Genomic DNA, 24336 nt, shown 5'->3' on the forward strand with positions numbered 1-24336 from the left:
ATGACCCTGAGCCCTGCAGCAAAGATTCTCCCTTGTTATTTCTAAGGCTTGTCAATACCACAGCAATCAACATTTTTAAGGAACAAATAGATGGACAAATCTAATAAGCACTGGGCTGTGCGTTAAGGATCAGTACGCCCACTACCCAGAGCAGACAGATCTAGCTAACGACGGGTCAAAGTTTCCAGAGCACAAATTGGTAGAAAGGTCAGATAAAGAAGCAGGAACTGGAGCAGAAGAGCATAATGATCACAAGGTTGTGAGCATAGATGATGCCAAGGGTAATTTTAATAAAAATTTGATTCTGTGTACTCCACTGACACCGAAACAAGATCTGTAAGAAAACTGTGTCATGTTCTCCGAGAACAGATGTTTTTTCTTCTATGATTTTCACAGTACCTGTGATGAAGTTCAAAAAAGGCCTTAGATTGTTACAACTGCTGACAGCATTCAGACAATTAAAGAGTCCCAATCACCAGAATTCAGATTTAATTGCAAGATATGTCTGAGCTGGGATCTGACAGAAATATAAGTCCCACTGTTAATGCAGTAGGGCTACTCAGGTGGTACTTGGCAATGTAAACTGCTGATAGGAAGCAGCAGTATTTGAGTTACTTGCATATCAAGTGCTGAAGCCTTCTACCTTCATTTTTAATGAATGATCATTCCAGCTAATAGCCTGCCTGCCTCTCTTGCTATTAAAAATTTGGTGTGTTTTACTGTATATGCTGCAGCATTAAATCAGAATGAGTGATTAGCTTAGACAGTATCATCCTGAAGTTACTGTTCTTGGCTGGAGAGGCACTCAAAATGACTTGGCACTGCTTTGGTCTTCTGCCATGAAAGCCTCTATTTCTTCAACAGTACGTGGGACACAGGTTAGCAGCTCCATTCCACTGGCTGTCACTGCGATGTCGTCCTCGATCCGGACCTGTTATAGAGAGCACGCAGTTACCAAAGTGTTCCAGCTGGGGATGAGAAGCAGATCAGGCACCAGTGAGAGCACAAGGCAAGTTTCAGGTGGTGGAAGCAATAGCAGGCAGAGCAATACTGGAATTGTCCATCACCCCTGGCACAGAGCATCCGATCACCCTTGGGCCATCAGCTCCTGCCATCCTCCTGGGATCACACAAGCTCCACGGTGATCCCCAGCAGAGCAGCTGAACCAGAGGTGACAGCCCTGCAGGTGACTCAGGTGGTGCCTCTGCTATGTTGGGTGCACATGAACAGGCTGAGTGAGATGCTGCACCAGTGAGCTCATGGTACCTAATTACACAGGGCCAGTAATTCCAACCCCCTGACATGGGGAGCAGCAAAAGGAATATTCTCCCCTAAAATTTGCCTCCAACCTTGCTAGTGCATGGCTTGCAAGGGACAGGCTCAACAGCAGCACCTCCTGATGCCAAAGTGCCTGTTCTCAATGCAGCCCTGCTGCTGAGCTGCAGTACGTGCTCTTTGCACTTTAACATCATATTCTCTTTTCTCTAAACACAATAAACTTTCAAAAGAGGAACTACAACATGAAATATCTTGCAGCTGATACTCAAAACACCGAATTCTGAGCTGACATAAAAGTCCTAAGCATGTCAGACATTCCTTTTAAAATACAATCACTACATTTGAAATCATGCAAGGAAAAAGCAGATCCTCTCAGCTTTCCAGCTCTTGTTCTGTTAAAATGAAAAGTATGCTCCATTTCTGTTTGACTCTAATCTCTTCTTACCAGTAAATATGCCTACACAGTCATTTCCCATTATCTTATCAGAAAAATGTTAGTAAGTCACTAAGCTGCAATAAAAGCAATTTTAGTAAGGTGTAAATCCAAGAGAACACAAACTCTGGGTACTCCCACCTTACAGTTGCTTTAATTGTTTCTGACCTCTTGACATTTTCAACTAAAAATAAAGTTGGTTAACATTTGTACTTCTGATTGCAAAATAATCCATTTGTTCAAACAAAATGAGTCATCCAGTCCTTATTAATCTGTTTAATGATGTCTTTGCCAAATTGTTTCCTTTACTTGGTATCAAGTTAAGGGTATTATAAAGCAGAATTAAATAAACAAACTCCACTGAGTTTGCACATTTGATTTGGACAGCTGTAAATTTGAAAGCTGCAAGGCTCTTGACACTTGGTGTGCCTGAAAGGCTGGTGCCTTGCTGCAGAAGAGGAAATCGACAACACATTGAATGATTTTATGCACTTGAACAGATTTTACCAGGGTGCGTTTTTTGAGTCATTGCTTCAAATTTGGCAAGCTTAGGAAAAAAATAACCTAAGGATTCAGCAAGATGGTCACATCGCATCTAAAAGTGAGCTATGTTCTCTGCCTCACAACAGCCCCCAGCATCTGGCCTGCCAGGTCTTGAGCCTAGGCACAGCCTGCCAAAAAACAGATGGTACCAGGTGAGCCCTGCAGAAGTGCCACAAACCAGGGACAGATCTGGTAACATGGTAAAAGCCAAAGCATTATGTTGGGAAGCATACCAGTTTAAATGGAGCTGGGCACCGCGCTGATGTGGAAAGTAATAGCGCAAATGTAAGTCTGAAAGCAGAGGGGAGGCCAGCCAAACCTGGAGCTGACTGCCTAAGGAGAGAGCCTCTTCTGAAGAACTGGCTTAACAAACCTCCACCTGCGTGAGTTCTACCTCTTCAGTGTATTTGCTAGAGAATAGTACCACCCACAGTTCATCTGCTTACCAGGTAAGATTAGCAAAAGAATTAAAAAAATGTTGGTGTTTTCTAGTTCAGTGTTTCATGCCTTCACCGATACCTCAGCACTCTTTGAAAAGACTTGAAAGCACAGCAGATGAAAGCCAGACTAAAGGGGAGGAGGAAAAACAAGTGGGATGAGGTCTCTGTCACTGCTGCATGCTATTCAAACCACAGGAGAAAATCAGTAGGGAAAAGAAAGCGAAAAACGGAGCTAGAATGATGAAAGAAGCCAGAGGGATGAAGATACAGTGAGGCGAGACAAGGTTAACAAATAAAGGATAAAGAGACATGGGGCTGGCTGAAGAGTCCAGGGAGGGAGATCCTGGTGGAGGTGAGAAGCCAGACACCCTAATGAGGAGAGTGCAGGGGTGCTTGAGCCACCTAAGCCAGGGAATGGAGAATTACCAAATGGGAGATGATGGGGAAACCCATCAGTCTGGACTGCCACACACAGCAACCCACTGTTTAGGATAAATACTTTTACTAGGTTTTATAATCATAGAGTCATAGAATTACAGAATGGTTTGGGTTGGAAAGGACCTTAAAATCATATAGTTCCAACCACCCTGCCATGGGCAGGGATGCTTCACCCTAGACTATGTTGCCCAAGGCTCTGTCCAACCTGGCCTTGAACACTGCCAGGGATGGAGCATTTATCACTTTCTTAGGCACCCTGTTCCAGCGCCTCACCACCCTCACAGTAAAGAACTTCTTCCTTATACCTAATCTAAACTTCCCCTGCTTAAGTTTAAACCCATTTCCCCTTGTCCTGTTGCTACAGTCTGTAATGAAGAGTCCCTCTCTGGCATCCTTGTAGGTCCCTTTCAGGTCTCCTAAGAGGTCTCCACAGAGTCTTCTCCAAATCAATGTACAGACATGGATTGCTGTGAAAAGCGGGAGAGCCAGCACTGTTGCATCAGCCTGCTCACCATCAGCAACTCCAAATGGTCTCTGGGACACAGCCCCACTGCTCCCCTGGGGCCTCGCTCATCATCATTCCTAGGAAAGCTCCATCTCCTCCATGATCTAACCGTTTCTCTGCCCCAATGAATCTCACTTGAAACGGGTGCTTGCTATTATGGAGAAGACAGACCACTCTCAGTGGTATTTTTCCTGCACCTAAAATCAAAACAAGTGCAAGAGGAACACAGGTTCTCAAGCGGAAGGAAATTTTTGCATTTGCTCTTTTCCTTCACACCCTCCATATTTAACCCTGAGCTTAAACTCAGCAGCAGCAGGAAGCAGCTTCAGAGGACCTGCAAAACCTTCCCTACAGGAGAGCCTGGCATTTGGTCTTGTCTTCTGTCCAAATGGACAAAAGATGCTGGATCTGCCTGGCAAGGCTCACTGGCTTGGGACTGCTTTTCCCAGTAGGGGACAGTGGTTATGAAACTTGCTCTCAGAGCTGTCCCTGTTTGCAGGCTCTTTATTCAATAGTGCTGCTTGTTTCAGGGCTACAGAGCAGTTTGGAATCAGACACAGCTTAAACAAACAGAAAACCAAGGTGGGAAGCTTGCTGAATCCGCAGCTTTCAGGGCGCTCTGCAAATACCCCAAGGGAGGCTTTGCATTTTCGGTGTGAAATGGCATGCTTCAAAAAGAACTCCTGCAAAGGTGAAGTGGCCAGGACTGACAGGACTGTCTCTAAAATGCCTTTTCGTATCAAGGGTAATGGCATGATCTGTCTGGACAGACCTGACTGCACAACTGCCTAACGGCAGGCACAAACCGTCATGTGGCTCAACACAATGGACTCAATTCTGCCCAAAAGCAGGGCTGTGTGGGCATAGCCAAGCACAGCACAGGAGTTAAAACACCAGGGTTGCTGTCAGCTATATATATAGCCTCGCACTTTGTCCTGACTTACTAATACAGTCATGCTCCCCAGAGCCTCCTGTGTTATCTTCCAAGAGAAGGGGGTTGTAGCATTCATTCATTTCTTCTGCATGATGATTTATATATAAAAGGTTTTGGAGAATCAAGAAACAATTTTGGCCAATTAAACAGTCCAGATTTGCAGATGACAGATCCCAGATGTGATTAAAAAAGACCACTGGTGGCATGTCTCCTTTTTTATGAATCTACTGAGCATTTGTTTGATTATGGCTGTGGAAAGCAGAAATACTATTGCTGCAAGATCTCAGACCAGGAGAATCGCCTGGGAAACGATGACAGGACACAGGACACACATACTATCCCACAAAGTAAATCAGTACACATGCTTCTTTCATCTGAAGGATCCATATGTCTGTTTTTAAAGCTGGTATCCTAAAGAGGCAGATGCATGGAACCAAGGGGGCTTATTTTGACTCAGGCACTAACTCACCACTATTTTTAATAGAGCAAGCTTAGCATAAACAGAGCTTGACTTCTGTATTTCACAGGGACAGTTAGCAAACAGAGCTGCCTTTATGTCACACACAGGGACAGGCAGGTACCTTGCAGGGTTGGAGAAGGTACTGCTACCATGCTATGCAAAGCAGCAACACCAAGATACTTTCTATAGAGGCTAATAGGCTCTGTGCTACACAGCGACTCTTTCTCATGCCATGCTGCTAGTCTTCCTCTTCTTATTTGCAAGCAAGTCCGCATGTCATGCACATTTTATTTTAAAGGTCCCCATATAAACATTTTATAAAAGAGGATCAAGATTACTAGGGTGAGGCCATGCATTTTATTAGCTCAACTGATGCGTCTGGAAAAAGAAGCTTCAGGCACACAATCCCTTCATCCAGGCTCAAAAAGAAGCAATAAACTACAAGCTAAATACAGGTTAGAAACAACTGCTCTCACTTTAACCTTATTATGTTAACTAGAAAACTTAAGAGAAAAGGGTTAAAGGTTTATGAGCAACTACTTGCTGGTTTTGAGTTGCCTGCAACTATCACTACTCTTACAAGGACCTTAAAGAAAGATACATATTTTATTATGACAACTGCTTTTCTATGAAAATTTCTGCAAAAATGCTGTGTAGCATTATTACTGCTGCATAATGTGAAATATTGAAAAAGATAAGAATAATGTTTATTGTGTAGTAAACTATTTAATTCCACAACACACGTTCACAATAACCCCAGAAATAGAGTTCAGACTTCTGAAAAATGAAAATCAGGACAGACACAACCGCAAGCCTCTGTGAACCAAAGGTAGAAGCAATTAAAATACCCTGCTTTTTATTTGGTTTAACATTTGTTCCCAAGTAAGTGAAGTACTATTGTTTTGAAAAATATCATAATATTACCAGATCTTCAAGGTCCTGTGCTTTGCAAATCTATTTAACTTTTAAATGAGAAAAACCTGCACATAAAAGAAAGTAATGTATTTTAGCATTTAGCTGTCTTTCAGCATTTTCTCTAAGTTACATAGAATTTTCACATATTAAGTTTAGTGCCAGTTCTAACAAATCCTAGGGAAAAATAAAGCCTGAACAGAGACTGAGTATTTAAGGCCAAAAAGAGATTGAATGGTTTTACTGGGTCTTTGAGAAAACATCCCATGAATCAGTAATCAGCTTATGAAGAATGGAAATGTCAAACCCTAAAGGGCAACATTTGGAATCAGTCTTTCTCCTTCCCTGAGGAATCGTCTGCTTTTCCTGAGTAGTATGTGCAACTGTCTACACATACCTCTATTTGCACATCTATGTTTATTTAGGAAAGCAGCGCGGGCAGAGTCCAGGCAGAGCAGAGATGCCCTGGGACAGGCGCTGCGCCAGCATCTGATGGCAGCCCTTGCCCCACAGAATTTCTGACCTCAGTAAACTGGACCTTAGTTTTGCAGATTGAGATCTGAAGTACATGCGACTGTGGCTTACCCAAATTGGCCAAGGAAGCTTGTGCAGGACTGAACTCCATGGCTGTCAAGCGAAGAGCTTAGGGCTTCAGACAGGGCAGCGCATGCTCTCAGAAGCAGATCCCCTAGCAAAACTTTGTCCCTCCCTCCTAAGAGATCTGTATTTGGCTCTTGTGTGCTAAAAGCCCAAATCACAAGGTCCCTCAGCAGCAGTTACAGGTGTCTGTGTCACAGGGATAATGGAAGGACAAGCTGCTGACGGACACGTTCCCAGCATGCACAGAAGCTGTGCCAGCGCCGCCAGCACACACCTCGCATGCCAGCAGCAATATGGGACAGGTGAAGGAAAACCTTGTCTTGTCTCTCATGTTTTCTTGCTCTTGCAGTTTTACAGTCTCTTTATGGTTAACACCAGGCAGCATGACTTACAATAAATGGCCACCGTCTTGCCCTTTTTGGCACAGCAAAAGACCTTCTCAATGCAGAGACTTGTCATGGTCAAGAAAATTATCCAAAGCGCCAAAAAGACGTGAATTTGAGGTGAATTCATTAAAATGCACAAATCCCCTGTGTGGACAGTCTTGCTAAGAATTACAGTGGTATTACTCTGGTTAATGTAAGTTCATTTTTGAAGTGAATTAAACTAAACCAAATTAAGAACATTTTAATTAGTGCTGAGCTCTGCTGAGGGAAACGGACTACTTATTTCCTTTTGCAGAACGCATTTTTCTTTTAAACTTCAGGGCAGACTGGACTGGCTGTAGTGAGCTCTTCAACTACAACTGACACCATAACCCCTGTAGTAGTCATATTTGTCAGTGAAAATACTGAGTTTCACATGATTATTTTTGATCAAAGTTTCCTGTCATGCTTTTGAGAAAATACTTATTCTGCATAAACTAGAATGAACCAGCATGTAGATAACTGAGCATGCTACACAGCATGAATTGCATCTTTTATTTATGCAGAATCAAGTCAGAATTGTAAAGACGGAAAAAACAATTTTGATTGCATTATAATTCAGCTTCTGTGTAGAATCCAGAAATACTCAGATGTATTTCAGTCTCAGATTTTATTTCCATTCTTTTGCTGCACAAAAAGAAGTGACAACATCTGGCTCAGGGTATATGTTTATTATTATTTTTTTCTCTCTAAATAAAATGTATTGTTCACAGGGGGATCAGAGATTTAGAATTTTGCTCAATCGTTTTTGGGCAGCTCCCCCTTTTAGCAAAATTTGTTGGCTAGCTCTCCTTAGAAGTCATCATTACAGGAAGCTAAGCAAAAAAAAAAAAAAAACAGGGAAGAAAGTTAGATTTGCTTGAAATCTCTGGAACAAAAGTGCCTGATCCAGCAAGTTGTTACCTATGCTGTCACTCCTGGTCCACGCAAACACATGTGCATGTCTGAAGCTCCAGAGCTGGAGTGGGCAATCACGGCAAGTCATGGAACAATGTGGGCTTTGCTGAGGATTTCCAGAGAAAGCTCACCAGGAACCGATTCAACTGCTCAAAAACTCCCACAGAGTGTTTACAAGGAAAGCAAAGATAACCTGTTCTTGTTGCGGTGTCAAGCTACACAAGTGCATCACAGTGTTCCTTTAAAGTATGATTCAAGTGTGTGGTGCCATATATGACGTGCTCACAGTCAGAAAATGCACAGTTAGCTGCCTTTCATGCACCAGTCTTTCTGCTGGCTGACTGGCAAGTCTTGATAAAGAAACAACAGAGAGACAGATAATGTCGCAAACCTCAGCAGTGAATTACATACCAGGGAGGGTAAAGTCCCATGTCTCTTGATAAGGCTGTGCACGCATCGGATGGGGAGCCTCCACAGATGGCTGCCCAGGAACCTGGCTGGTTTACACCACTGGTGATGGCACACATAACTTTTATATCGGACTTGGTGATTCAAAGCCAGCTCAGACCAAAAGCATTACAGTAATTACCCTCTCATGGCTGGTGTACAGTTATAAATTAGTCAATGGCAGCAGCAGACAATTACTAATGAATGATTTTTCATACCAGAGAATCACTGCCATTGCCAGTGATTGTTAGCTTTGTTGAGACTTGGCAGAAAAGCCATGAGGAGGACGGGGCACTGCAGCTGTCTGCTCTATCTTCTCTGTGCATTAATATGGAAGCCCGGAGAACAATACGGTACCCTTCAAATGCTTGCTCCACTAAAATGAAAACCCACTGGAAGCCACTGCAACTGCTAAACTCTCTGCGAGGGCAGTGGCTTTGAATGGGACATGTGCCCTGGAGAGGATGGAGAAACAAGGCCCCTCTACTTGCACAGCAACTGCCGGTGTGGGAATGATCACCCACAGCACAGCTAGCCCCCAGGGCAGCCAACCTTCACACTGCTAACCGAGCCTGCAACACTACACACCTGGAGCATGGGTGCTCAGTGAAGACCACCAACCATTCCTTTGGAAAATAGGGTATGCTTTATATGCATAAGGTTCTGGCATTAACCCAGTAAGAACAATTATTGCTGTTTTTCTGTATTGCCTCCTTGACTTAAACAGCATCAGGGTCTTCTTGCCCTCAGAGGGAGCACCGAACTGCACTGCTGTAAAGGAAGCTAACTCTGGACCTCAGATCTCAAGTCTCGTGTTTCATAACATGTACATATTTCACACATTTGACAAAACACCCACCTGGCAAGTCAGTGTATAGTGCTGACAGAAGGTATTTTGATCAATGGAGAAATATGGGTCTATTCCATGTATTTTAGTAATTGGATATCACAAGTACAAAAACGCATTTAAAAATAACACCCCCTCCCGTAGTTTGTCTGCAGGGTCAAATGGCCCAAGGTGCTTCTTCAGGAACAGCCTTATTACAACTTCCAAAAGGTTTCTTCTCAAACACATAATAAGGGTGAACAAACAGAAAACCAATTTCAGAAAAACATCCGGTTAACAATTACTCACCCCACCAAATCCTCTAAAACGCTGCAGGACATCATTGTTGATGAAACAGGACTGTGCAGGATCACGGAGGGCTTGGTCCAAGAGGTGGTCTATGAAGTAGATGCCTGGCTCGATGGTCAGCACCATGCCCTGCTCCAGGCTGCGGGCGGTACGCAGGCTCCTGAGCCCTGGCAGGTCAATGCGCTCCACTCCCTGCGGAACAAACAGTGGTTCCAACAGACAGAAGGGCAAACTGTGTGTGACCTTTATCAAGGCCCTCCTATGTTGACTGCTCCATCAGACTCCCAGAATACAAAATATAATAGGGAAATAGAGGACTGAAACTGTGCTATGTAATTACCTCTCATCAGTCCCTCACTCAGCATTCACACAGAGCAGTGACCAGCTTTCAGTTCAACACCTAAACTCTTCTGCACCACAGAAATCCTCGCTTTGTGTATGCTTGGTACGGTTACTCCCTACCTTGGGAGAAGTACTTCACCATGGAAAAAAATAATTACTTGCACTATTTCTTTCTATACCCTCCCTTGCAATGTACAATACTCTAAGCAACATCCAAATCTTAAAATTCAGCCCCCTCCACGTCATGGCTGAAATAGCTGAACTATGCAGCAGAGAACAGTTTCTCCAAGGATATGCAAATGCTTATTCTCACTGAATGTTATTAAAATTACACATTTATGATTTGGATTCAGGAGCAATGAGTCTGCACATGACCTCATAAAAGTAGCCCATTTAAAACTAAACTTTTGTCATATTCAGACTTTCAGGCAACATGGTGCTGACTGATATTATTAAAAACTAAGTCAGAACAAGTCCTGACTAGCAAAACATGCTCTTCTTCCCAAAAGCTGGTAAAGTAAAATGATATATGAGGACATGCTTAGTCAAGGAATTAGGAACACTGCAAAGACTAGTTCAGGATACTAATTTTCTTCCCCCAAATGTGCCAAGTATTGCAACATCGGAATAAATATATCTCAATCCCTTAGCTTTTTGAAAATTCTTTGCAACCGTAGCAAAATTTCATCAATAAAATCTCATGATGACCAGTAAACAGCTCACAGGCTCACTAGCTTGCAAATATGCACACACGCTTTGCTCATGACAACTTTTCCACTTCAGCCAGTAAGTCAGAGGTTAACAAGTCTGCAAGACCAAGGCATTATTCATCCAGTCTCCATGTAGCTTTCCCAAATCCTGCTTCTGGCCAAAGTCACGGTAATTTTCCTTGCCGGCTGAAGCTTTCAGCATCGCTTGCAGCCTGTCTGGTATCACGAGAATGAAACATCCCCTTCTCCAGGACAAGGAGCACTGTCCAGCACTACCCTGTGTGCTGGGGCAGCACGTCCTGACACAGCTGTGCGCCCAGGTTACTACCATAGCAATGCAGGGGGCAGAGGGAGGCAGAAGCATACCCTGCAGCTAGCCACCATTTTCATCTCACTGGATCATTCCCTCTTCAAAGCAGATACAGGCCCACAGCACTGTTTGCTCTTCAGCTCCACTTTCAGTTCAGGGAAAGCCTATTTCACAGAAATCCTGCTTGCAACAGACACTCAGCAGTGTTAGTTTTATTCTCACTGATCACCCTAGCGATACTGGGGTTTCTTCCTTTGCAGAGCTTATTCTGTTTCAATGCCCAGCATTTTAGAGTAACCAAGATTTTTGGAGCTAACCAACCAGGACATCAGCAGGTAGTTTTTGCCCATTTTTCAGAGATGCAGCGCATTTGCAGTTCTCAGTGCCCTCACAACCCTGCAAGTGTATCCTGACGATTTTCACTGTGTATTTGATGCATTTTATTTCATATGTTTAATTTCACAGAGCATTATATAAACAGTAAAATAAAGCACAATTTTGTTTTACTAAGGCTAGGAAATAAGAATGCTCTGAAATTAAGCAAGGCACTTTGCATTTATATTCTTATCAAAACCCAAAGAGAATCAATATATTTCTAAACTTGAAACAATAACTGCACTGAAATTGAGCCATTTTTCTTTTTGCTGCTGCCCCATGGGGTTTGGCATCTCACACATTCATTGTAATGTGTAAAGGAAATAAGGGCATCCAATCTTGTGGCTTAATCTCTCCATGAGCTGTAAACAATTAGATTAGTGTCTGGACCTTTTGGTGTCCTGCCAACTATCTATCGGCTGCTTTACAACAAACAACCCATATTTGGCTTTTAAGCACACTTCTCTTCAATTCTACTTCTAAATGCCTTTTCTGAGGCACTCAATCCAAGACAGATGCTAGAAAGATGAATGCACAGTGAGGAAAACAATGGCAAACATCCTCTGAAGGCAGCCCTGGCATGGCATCTGCATTTTTTTGCTTTTTCTTGAATAAAATGATGTTTAACATCAGGTGTGACTGCTGAGCCCCAGTGCCCACTTTATTTACCTATGTACAGCTGTTAAAACAATAATAGGCATTTTGTCTGGATAGCTTACAGTCTGATTGTGCTTTTAGTGCTGCCTCCAAAGAAGTCAACAGAAGTTCACAGCTCTGGACCAAGATGGGGATTCATGTTAGGAAACCTCCTACAGCAGTGCAGGCTCCCTGGGACATCAGCATTCAGGGTGGGCCCCTGAGTCACCTGAATTCTACTGCTCACCCAAAGTAAAACTCTTAACTTCTTTAGAAGAAATTTACAAACTGTTTGATACACCCCCCTACTTTATGTCAACGATAGGTTCTGTTGGCTCCTGGTTTTATCTCCAGGTATTTGGATTTTGCAGGCATTGAAGTCACTGTGTAAATGGAAGCAGCAATATCTCTTCCACAAAAGCATCCCTAACAGGCCTTCGGTGAAAGGGTAATACTGCTCAGCAGTAAGCCGGACACTCATGGGTGGGCTTGCAGTGAGGAAGACCTACAGTCCCTTTTAACAGAGGCTAGCAAGATGTTCACCAAGAGATGTGTGAAATGGCTGGAGAGACAGGCTCTGGGCATTGCATGTATATGGCCATGCATACCCTGAGTGTAGGACAACTCCAGTCCAACTAACCACAAGGCTGCAAGACAAAATGAGCTCGGACAGTGAATGAGCAGAACAGGAATGTGATAAGGTGACCAAGCTAGGGAGATGAAAAAACACCTTCTTTTGAGAGCAGCGCTGGATTAAAATGAACATCAGTACCCTAAGTGACATGCGATCACTGGGCACTCATGACCATCTCAGTAGCTACCATGACCATCAGGTCCATGAGCTGACAGTTCTCAGCTCTTAGTCCACTTTGATTGTTTAGGAAAACTAGGGCACACTTCAGGATTTTATTAATGACTGAAGCACCACAACCCCCAAACAGAAGATGACAGGTCTGAAACAAAGACACTGCCATTTTCTATCAAGTCAAACCCAGCAAAAGCCTGATGAGGAAACCTTGCACTTTCATCCATCAGTATGAATCTTCTGCCATTAATGAATTTTCTTCTTTGTAAGGAGGAAACTTTCCCACATATTGAACCTAAACAATGAAAGCCTTGTTTTCAACAAACCCCATGATATTGCTCTGTAGTCAGATGAAATCAAGAGTAAAAAGGTGAATGCTGGTGCAGCATCTGTGTGGATATCTGTTTCTATTACTGTTATATCCTGAAATCTAGGACACAGAGCAGGACCCTGTTGCACTTGGTGCTGTTCAACTCTAAAGCATACGCCAGTCATTTGCCTCAAAAAAGTGTATGGAATAATCTAGAAAATATTAACTCCTAGGCATCTAAAAAGTGACTCCAGGTGATATTCTCGAAAAACTACTTTTTGAAGAACTATTTTCCTGTATATTGCAACAACAGACTCTATTTGAAATTGTTTTCTAAGACTGATTTTATTTGGAGGTTCTGCTCACATTTTAAAATGGAGACACTCCCCCGACAGTAAGCACAGATGCATGCCACTGTCATTTGTGACTGTACTCCTGCCAGGAACATCAGATTCCAATTAACGGTTCATGTAAGGTAACAAAAAACAGCATGTCTAGGCAATAAGGACTGTCAAGGGAACAAGAGAATCATTATGTAAACTGATTTCATTACTATGTAAGCAAAATAAAAGTTCAAATTAAGTGTGCAGTAATACAAAATATAGATCTATTTTTGGAATAAGCAGGGAATTAGGAAGTATGCAAATCTGACTAATCCCCAGAAAAGTGACTGTGGAAGACCAGAAGTTGCAATATCCCCAGAATACCTCAGTATAAGGATAAATTACTGTCTGCTCCTAAGCAGCTCAATGGTTAATGGGGTATATGTTGCTTTTTTCATGGAAGAACTGCAATGAGTATCATGCTGGATCTTGTCCCACAGACGCTGGCTGCCAAACAAAGCTAGAAGCAGAATAGCTCCAGGCCCACTCAGGTGAGCCTGATCTTGGGTCTGCCTTTGGATCAGGACAGAAGAAGACCACAGGTAATGTCTCTGTATTAGCTGGTTACCACCCACAGGGTCACTGACACTAGCTAGGGATGCACAAACACAGAGGTGCAAAGACACCCTCCTCTTGAAACCAGGGCTGCAGCGGTTAGTTGGCATCACCCAGAAGTTTCCTGCAGCCAGCAATGGCAGCAAAACATGGCCACAGCAGAGAACACAAAAGCTACTCTTAACTGCAATACTGAACCACAGTAAAAGACTCATATAGACACAAACTAGTTTTTGGTACTTTTTTTTCCAGCTAAATCATCACAGAACTTTTTTGAGCCCGACAGACTGTCCCAGTTAAACCACATCCAATACAGCAGAGTCCTAACCATTTTACCAAGCTAAGTGCAATCAAGTATTTAAATTAGTCAGAATACTAACATTATATTTAGATTATATGAACTGAACACCAAAGTGAAGTCTCAGCTCTTTCGCTCTTCCCTATTCTCCCACTGTGTATTCTCAGTTTCTAATTAGCTCATTTATTGTAAAAAGGATGGAGCCCTATGCAGCTAATAAAGTAAGTCTTGAATTCCGTTTCATTTATCTCCTGGTCCCTTCTCTATAAGCCCTTGCTTCTCTGGCTGTTACTAATGAAGATTAGTTTATTCAATCTATCCCACTTTTTCCCAGCTGCCTCAGCTGCCTATAGTCACCTGAAGGAACTGCTGTCAGTTCTGCCTTTAAAATCAGCAGCAGGTTACAGGAGAACATGCCTCAAGCAGCACATACCACTTGTGGCATTTGCAAGTCAAAGCTTTCACTTCTCCAAGAGAATCTAATTACTAGCTGGAGGTTTTGGGACACAGCTCAAAGTTAATACTGGGGGAATGGAGGGCACATGATGTTTAACCGGCTATTCTATCTGAAAAAAATTTGTCTTTTCCTTGGTGTTAACTGTAGTATTTTAAAATACTTTAAGCTACCTCTTAAGTTTCCTGTTATTACAGGGAATGAGGAAAACCCACCTGCCACTTACTCGAGGCACTGCTGCCTGCTGAATCAGGTAGAACTGAATTTCAGTGCACCTCTACAGTGTGGTTCTGAGCATAACTTCCCATGTAATTTTTGCTTCCTGATCCTCAGATGTCACCAAGCTCCACTGCTATCATAATGGAAATAATAGAACATATGGATTCTGTATTTTTTTCATAAAATCTAAGCATGAGGAAAAAAAAAAAAAAGAGATAGCAGACAGTAAAACCGACCCAGTTGACAACTACAACATAAACCTGGAAGATTACGAGACTAGATTTCAATAGAGGATTCATAAGAAATTAGGTAACGAATTACAAGCGCTACCAGCAACACTATTTTAAAATAAGACCAATGCCAAAGCACCATTTAAAATCTACTGGACAGGTTTTCTAGTGACACACAGAAGTCGTACATAGCTAATGGTCTTAAAATTTCCTTTTTCGATCTTTAGATAGTAGTACTACTGGAAATTGGGTCGCAAAACCCCTGAAGTATACCTATGATACCTTTTTATACCTCATTTCACAGGTAATTGAAAGCAGAACTATACTCTCTTGGTTTTTCTCTTCTACCGTGCCTAGAATGATCTGCTCAAAAAAGCAAGAGCTCTGTTAGTCTCTCACAAAATTTCAGAAAGATCTGGACAATAAATATTCAGATAAAAGCTCTCTTAGCACACAGTCTTTTGCAACAAGCTTCAACAAGTAAAGAACCATAAGCAAGTGTCTCCCTCACTAAAAATTAGCCAGAACTAATGAAACTCAAAATAAGCAACAAAAAACCCTAAGTCCACAACACTCTTTCTCAGAGTAGGAGGGAAACCTTGTGGTATGACAGGGCATGGTCTGCACCATGGCACTTCACTGACACAGCACCTGAGCCTTCCCTCCTCTTCTGCCTCTGCTCAAGTCCTAAGATTCCATAGACACCCCAAATCTAGCATCTATCCTTACAGGGAAAAGCTGCAAGGAACTGACTGCAACTTTGCTAAGCACACTTTAGATTCCAAAGCAGGGTAAGAATATCTATTAGCTTAACTCTGGGAGGAGTTTAAATCCCACAGAAGAATCTTATGCTGCAGGAAACTCTCCTGGGTGATGTTTGACTGAACAGATAACAACAAGCAATATGGATTTCAGTGCTCATCTGCCTGGAAATGCTGTAGAATTTAAGGCCTTCAACAACTTTTTTCTTGCCTGCACTCTGCCTGCTCAGTGGCCCACACAACAGGGCTCTGCTACGCAAGAATTCAAACAATCAAAAAGAAAGTGATTCCAGGGGACCCCACGAAGCAGAACCAGCAGCTTTTTTTCTCTTATCTTTTCTCAAGGTATACAGTGGCCTACAAGAACAAATCCTAGAGCTAAAACTGGTGAAAGACCCATTTACTCTTTGCTCACAGAAACACCTACCATACAGGTTGTTTCATGTTTGCAGGTTCTCGGTACACTGAGCTAGAGCAAGGCTTTGCAAGGTTCTGACCATGTGAAGCAATTTGCATCACTGGGGCTCTATGTAACAGCTCTAGGCTTCTTGGTAAATTCATCTCATCCTCTGCTTCTCGAAGGAAAAAACATTAATGCATCATTTGCAATGCTAACCACAAAAAAAATGAAACCTTCTGCTTCAGCATAAAGTAGGGATACATAAGGAAAATAACTTTTGCCAGAACAAGAAAGGGAACAAGATTATTCCCGTATACTCCAGTAAGTTTGGTGACCTAAATCCCCAGACAGTCATCTGGGATCTGGAAGCAAGCTTTCTGTTAAAGCCAGACACAGCTTGTATACCTCTCTGAGCAGCAGAGATACTCCCCAAGCGTGCACAGTAATGGAGGGACACAGATAACTCCAGGATCAAAACAAACCTCTAACCTTAATTTGTTGATGCAGAATAGTGATGAAAGAATCAGCTTTTCACAAGAATGGAAAAATAAATTAAAACTTCAAGATAAATCATACAATTCCAAAAGACAAAACAAAATGAAACTCTTAATTCATAAGATGTTAAAATCACAGTACTTATTAACTTAAATTAACTGGCTTATTATTATAGAAAGTCATCAAATGTACTTAGTGTTCTTTAGAGCCGTACAGTCAATTAATATAACATGAAATTGAATCAACTCGAGCATCTAGAGACACAGAACCTAGATTTAAATGAAAACTTCAGCCCCATCTACCTCAGGGTTTGAAAACTCAGGATCACCTGCCATGTTCTGCTCATTGCAACAGACACAAACCCTCATTTATATCCCATATCGAATTTACCCAGAAACAAATGAAAGAGTGTGGGAAAACCATTTCCATGATTAAATTTTAGAACTGAAGCTAAGCCCAGTGGAGTTTTCACCCTTTGAAGCTAGCTCTGTCTGACTAAGGGCCAGATTTTCTGAAGTGATTAGTACCACTGGGGCTGCATTTTCAGAACTGCTCAAGTTGTAGTTAGACCCTCAAAAGAAGCAGACTTGTTTTCAAAGACGTGTTTGACACTCAGCTTCCCCACGAGAAATACACAGTACACTGCAGGGGACCCAATTCCCCAAGGAGCTCTTCACTGCTGAGTACTTCAGAAAATTAAGACGTTTACTTATATGCTTCAATGGGAAGCACTGGTGGTTGCACTGTTTGAAACATCTTGTCCTAAAATGAGGGTGCTAAGATGAACTTACTGCTGGCAAACCCAGTTATTCTTTATCATGGCAAAAAAAAAAGGAAGGGAAGTGTTATATTTTCTAACAGAGTTTTCTATCCCAGAGTTTCCTTTGCAGAAAATCTGCAAGCTTTTTACAATGTTTGTCAAAGAGGAAGAAAGTGCTTGTTCAATGTTGCATGTGAAAGCGGCTTACTGGAAAAGATGAAAACTTATTCTTGCCAATTTTGAAAAAAGAAATCTTTGGCTACTAATGAATAACTAAGCTAAGCTAACAATGTCTGGAAATAGTTTTTTTGGAACACAGAAAACTTTGTGATGGATAAAAATTAGGAAATTAAATCTTATTGTATTATTCCAAATGTAACTGTTTACACTTGAGGGAAAATAATGGAATAATATCCACTTGGAAAGTTTTTATTTATAAAAAATCCTTTGTAATACTCCCAGAAATTCTCTCAGCCAAAAGCAATTAAGTTGCTTCTTAACCAGTTAGAAAAATAGAGCATGATACTACAGGCATGGACTCAGTGTACAATAAACACAAAAATGGCTTTATGAAATTCCTTGTGAAAATCTTGTTAGCTGCTAAACATTTAAAATGCACCAAAAACCCCTCCACAGGATAGTAGATGTCTTCAAAATGCCTTTTTTTCAAAAAAAGATAAAAAGCCTTCTCCCATTTAAGAGATATGTACCACACACAAGAGGTACTCAGTTGCTCATATTTAGATTTACCTGGGGAAAACCACATCCCCTAAAGCCTTACACTGTCATCATGGACTCACAGTCCTACAGCTCCCTCCTGTCATGGGCATGGACTGTGCCTCCCATTGCAGCTTCAAGCCTAGAGAAGCCTAATGAAATTCACCCCATCAATTGGCTTTTGATGTGGGTTTTCCACTATCAGGTGCTCTGGCACTCAGGTACCTCACCTTAATGAAATGACCCAATATAAAGAGCCTCATGCTTTGTGTCAAACAGAAGTCATGGGTCTAATGAGGGTGGAATTAATGCTGCAGAGAGAGTTTAAAGGGACTACTCTCCTGCAGAACATTACTTTTCTGCAGATACATTATTTTTCAAGCTAACCTGATTCTATACATCCATCTATGTGCACATTTATATGCAAATACAGGACTTTATCTATCTGTGAAATCAGACACAAGGCTTCCCCATATTCAGGAAATTTGTTATTTAGGATTGGATTTTGAAAGGAAATCAGCTGTGCAAACATTCTTAATGTAAGAATGCAGTTGCATATCTCCACAAACAAATAATTTTAATACTTGCAGGTATAAAATTCTCTATATACGTAGAGCTCTGGTATTTTTACACACATTAAGCATGAAACTGAAGAGTAGAACTCATTTAACAATACAATCCCTGCATCCCTACAGAATATACATCCCTATATTTGTAACAGGCTGCTCTTTCAAAACTGTGGATAGCTTGGTCTTTCAGAAAAATGACCCTTAAATTATATAATATACCAGAAAATTAACAGCTATAAATTTGTCCATATGTTAATAAAAATAGTGTCAAAACCAGATTCTGAAGCCCTTATGCCCCCCTACTGAAATCTGCTCAGAGATGGAAGGTATATAGGGTCCATTGCTCCATACTCCCCCATAATCACTTCCAAAATCTTCCTCGAAATTAACTTGCTTTAACCTTCAAAGCACACAATATCTAAGTAAACCCCAGGCACTGTAGTTTTCACTCTTCATAATTCTTCTCACTTGTCCCTAAAATTTAGTTGTCTCTATCCTAGCAAGTCTTGAATGCATGCTCCAGTTTATACAGAATCATAGAATAATTAGGGTTGGTAAGGACCTCAAGATCATCAAGTTCCAACCCTCCTGCCATGGGCAGAGACATCTTGCACTAAACGATGTCACCCACGGCTCTCTCCAGCCTGGCCTTGAACACTGCCATGGATGGAGCATTCACAACCTCCCTGGGCAACCCATTCCAGTGCCTCACCACCCTCACTGTGAAAAGCTGCTTCCTTGTATCTAAACTAAACTTCTCCTGTTTCAGTTTTAACTCATTACCCCTTCTCCTATCACTACAGTCCCTAAGGAAGAGCCCCTCCCTATCATCCCTATAGGACCCCTTCACATGCTGGAAGGGTGCTATGAGGTCTCCATGCAGCCTTCTCTTCTCCAGGCTGAACAGCCCCAACTTTCTCAGCCTGTCTTCATACAGGAGGTGCTCCAGTCCCCTGATCATCCTCATGGCCCTCCTCTGGACTTGTTCCAACAGTTCCATGTCCTTTTTATGTTGAGGACACTAGAACTGCACACAATACTCCAGGTGAGGTCTCAGGAGAGCAGAGTAGAGGGGCAGGATCACCTCCTTTGACCTGCTGGTCACGCTCCTTTTGATGCAGCCCAGGATATGGTTGGCTTTCTGGGCTGCAGACACACACTGACGCTGGCTCATGTTCATTTTCTCATTGACCAGCACCCCCAAGTCCTTCTCCGCAGGGCTGCTCTGAATCTCTTCTCTGCCCAGCCTGTAGCTGTGCCTGGGATTGCTCCGACCCAGGTGTAGGACCTTGCACTTGGCATGGTTAAACTTCATGAGGTTGGCATCAGCCCACCTCACAAGCATGTCAAGGTCCCTCTGGATGGCATTCCTTCCCTCCAGCGTATCAACCGAACCACACAGCTTGGTGTCATCAGCAAACTTGCTGAGGGCGCACTCAATCCCACTGTCCATGTCAGTGACGAAGATGTTGAACAAGACCGGTCCCAACACTGATCCCTGAGGGACACCACTCGTTACTGGTCTCCAGTCGGACATTGAGCCATTGACCACAACTCTTTGCGTGCGGCCATCCAGCCAGTTCTTTACCCACCCAGTGGTCCATCCATCAAATTGATGTCTGTCCAATTTAGGGACAAGGATGTCGAGTGGGACAGTGTCGAGTGCTTTACACAAGTCCAGGTAGATGACATCAACTGCTCTACCCCTGTCCATCAGTTCTGTAGCCCCATCATAGAAGGTCACCAAATTGGTCAGGCAGGATTTCCCCTTAGTGAAGCCATGCTGGTTGTCACCAAGCACCTTGTTGTTTTTCATGTGCCTTAGCATGCCTTCCAGGAGAATCTGCTCCAGGATTTTGCCAGGCACAGAGGTGAGACTGACTGGCCTGTAGTTCCCTGGGTCATCCATTTTCTGCTTCTTGAAAACGGGGTTTATAGTTCCCTTTTTCCAGTTGTTGGGAACTTCACCTGACTGCCATGATTTTTCAAATATGATGGACGGTGGCGTAGCAACTTCATTTGCCAGCTTCAAATTCAGAAAAGTTATTCACACCAATCTAAGTGAAGGCATGCAACACATTAGGGTTCTGGATTTTTAAGTCTATGAACTCTGCAAGTAATCACATCCCTTGTGCTGAATGTCTCCATTTGTACACAGAGAGAATGCACTTGGGAGAGATAGATGGGCAAACATCCACCCTTTCTGTATTAGCTAGTGAAGAAACTTTAAAATCAGAAGAAGGCTGCTTTGGATTTTTGTTTCATTTGTACTACATGTAAGTTTATTAGCTGATGCTAATACATTGCCATCATAGTATTGGTCACAGTAAGTATACTGTGAACACAAGTACCCTCAAATACTATGTATGGTTTGTTCCTTGACTGCAAAATGAACCCAGCTGCAGCTGTAGTTATGTAGCCTGTTCATCCAATATGAGCAAGCTCCAAAACATGCTTAAACCACACCTAAGAAGTTCCTAGCTTCTTTTTCAGGTTCTTGTAAAAGAACATCTGACATAAGCGAGAATACAAATGATAAATTTTCCTACTGTATTATTAAAAAACCTTAAACAGCTACCCTCAAGTAATCAAAACATAACACACAGAAAATCCTTCTGAAATCTTTCAGAAGCTGCTATAAGCTTCCTTTCTTTATTCAAACTTTAAGTTCAATTCCCCTTACAGATTTTTTCCAGCATCATTTCAAACATCTTCCTATTCACAGGTTACAGAATTTTACCCATTCTGCTCTCAGACCATAGCCATGAGCCACTGTGTTAACACAAGGAAAAAGGTAATCATCGTGTGTTTTCTGCAGAAACTCAGAATGCAAGAGCTTATATACTTTCACATTTGCAAAGACTGGAAGACTTGCTGGTTTCTCTTTCTATTCTCTTTACAGGACAACACATCTACACTGGTGCCCATGTTGACACTGGAAATCAGATTTCAAGGAATATGAGCCAGCTTGTTTCCATATGACACAGTCAGTGAAATTTACTAGCCCAGGTGCAGCAGTGAGCTCCCACAGCTGCCTTACATCTGGAATGGAGCAAGTGAGTCTCCCCACTATAGGTCTTAGGTGGACTTCGATGCTCTCTGTGACACCATAGGTTATGCTTACGTGATATATGTTACAGTGGAAACTCATGGAGGAACAACACAAGCTATATAGGAATTGAAAGATTAAGAATGCCAGAAGGACAGCATCAGTTGACTTCTCCACGTAAGAACTTCACATTTTAATGAACTAACAGATTCTCTTCAAGAAAACTAAATGAAATACCACATACAGAAAAAGACACACTTAAGTGCATATTTGCTCTACTTCTGAGAGGATGCAACAGGCTTATTGTACATAAACTAACAAAAACACTGGTAGAATTGTGAGTGGTTAATCTGTAAGGCAGTTGAGAATGGACTAACACTAACCTCTGGGTAGCCTCCAACATCATGCACATCGATTCCAAGTAGATGTCCAAGTCCGTGTGGCATAAATATTGCACCCAGATGAACCTTCACCATGTCATCTACATTGCCTTTCAGAATGCCAATTTTAGTCAACTCCTCCAGATGGACTCTGTCAGCCAGACGGTGCATATCAGGCCAGGCGACCCCTTAGAGAGCAGAAACAAGCAGCTGAGTTAACTATTGCTGAAAGTTTTTACAGACGACTATCCAAAAGCAGATATAAAACATGTACCCTTTGCTTATAAAAAAAAAAAAAGGTGGAAAGAGCAACTATATTAGCACAAAAATACTTTAAACAAGATAAAATCATCTTACCATGCATGCAAAGCACAGAAATCTACAAAAGAGAGAAGCAGCAGAACCTTATAAGCCAGATTCACATGAAAAAATAATGACACTGTATCTAATCATGCCTATGCAGATCCAAATGTATCAGTGAGTTTTCTAAAATAACGTAAATTGGAAAGTGTAGTTATTTAAAATGCAGAGCATGAAATATTACTATCCTATTATTTTCAATAATGATCATACCTACTTAGAACATCTGAGATGGACAGTACTTTTCTATGTACATAGAAGATTTAAAACCTACATCTTTCTGGCAAAGACACTTTCCAGAAATTGATGATTCCCTTGTGTTAATGGGCTGTGTACAACACAAGTCCTCTAATATACGTACTAGAACAGCATTACAAAATACTGTTGGTTGACTAGAGACAGAGTGCCAGGATACATTAGATTTCTATTATTTTGGTATAGGATACAATTTTGTTTGACAAACTGCTTGGGGGAGGAGGGAGGAAGAAAGCAGCTCTTTTGTTAGAAACACAGTACTGTCTTAATTAGTTCACTATGTCTTTGAGTCATCATCAACAGAGCAATTGCAGAGTCAAGACAACTAGGGCTAAGGTACAGTAGAAGAATATTTTCCTTGTTCAATTTTGGCATGATTAAACAAATAAAAAGTGAGCAATTTTTAAGGCCAAAACCCCATCAAGTTCCATTTGCTTTAATGCTGTTAAAGATGCAGCTCTAGGGTCTTGTGAACATGAATGTCATTTCATAATTACATTAGCACTTTCTGCTGAAAGTACTGAGGCTTCAAAAACTGAAAGAAAATCATCCTGTGGGAGTGCTTAAATAAAATTCAGTTGTCTTATATGGCTCTTATACAGAGATCAGAACCAAAGTGAAGAGCTCCCTCTTGTACACCATCCACACAGAAACCAATGCACCTTGACAGTCCCATTAATGCTGTCTGGGAATCAGCTCAGCAAGTTAGTTAATAGGCAGCCTCCTCCCCATCAGATTACTCAAGAGATCAAACTTTTCAGCATGTTGCATGCATGCAGCTGAAGAAACACCGTTCTGGCCCAAGCAAGAGCACAAGACAGAGGTGTGGATATGCTGGACAATATGCTGGACAAACAATATGCTGGACAAACTCTTGATTGCGGTTTCCTCAGAAAGGCCAACAGTGCCCATGTGAGTGACGCTCAACCACAAAATCCAGCCTTCCTGTTCCAAATGTGCTATTCTTGCATTTTCCCTCCTTTAAAAAGGAATTTAGTCTTCCTTCAGTAAGAAATAATACAACTATAAGAAGCTGTTCTTTGACAACCATGCTCAACATAATTATATTTTAAAGGAATTTATCTTTTTATCTTTTTGAACATTGATTGCATTGCAATTTTGACTTCTCTAGATTCATCTATGTTTTAAAGTTATTTCACAATAGCCTCCAATCTATTGCATGGAAACCTGAAATCATTACAATCTATCACATCAATATTGCAGATATCAAACTGGGAGTATTACTGAATCACAGTTGCTTTCCTGTCTATTTTGTGGTTGTAGGAATTCAGAATTTCTGTGTGTAACTCCCAGTTCAGCTTCTGTACTTTGCAGTCAACATTAACTACTCTAAAAGCCTTCAATATTCTTTCTGGGGACATTAGATGTTCTTTTGAAATCTCTCCCATTATTTCCTAACTGAGTATTACCACAAGTTTTCTATTTTCATCACCATGACTGAAAAGCCATATGTAATTTCTGACCCTGGTCAACTATTCAAAGACTCATCGTCTCT

The 24336-nt window shown here is 41.8% G+C and overlaps 1 protein-coding gene across 1 annotated transcript in view; it reads right to left on the reverse strand.

Moving 5' to 3' along the window:
* Positions 1-270: 270 nt before the first annotated feature.
* The window catches only part of PEPD (peptidase D), a 141773-nt gene continuing 117707 nt past the window's right edge, over positions 271-24336 (reverse strand). The window contains 4 exon segments of the mRNA XM_061345964.1: positions 271-810; positions 812-931; positions 9448-9639; positions 22209-22393. Coding sequence (XP_061201948.1) covers positions 781-810; positions 812-931; positions 9448-9639; positions 22209-22393 — 527 coding nt within the window. The 3' untranslated portion in view covers positions 271-780.

Source organism: Neopsephotus bourkii, unplaced genomic scaffold, assembly GCF_033783945.1.
Source record: "Neopsephotus bourkii isolate Nb327-2 ecotype Australia unplaced genomic scaffold, CSIRO-AGI_Nbou_v1 NB_245, whole genome shotgun sequence".
NCBI classification, from domain to species: domain Eukaryota; kingdom Metazoa; phylum Chordata; class Aves; order Psittaciformes; family Psittacidae; genus Neopsephotus; species Neopsephotus bourkii.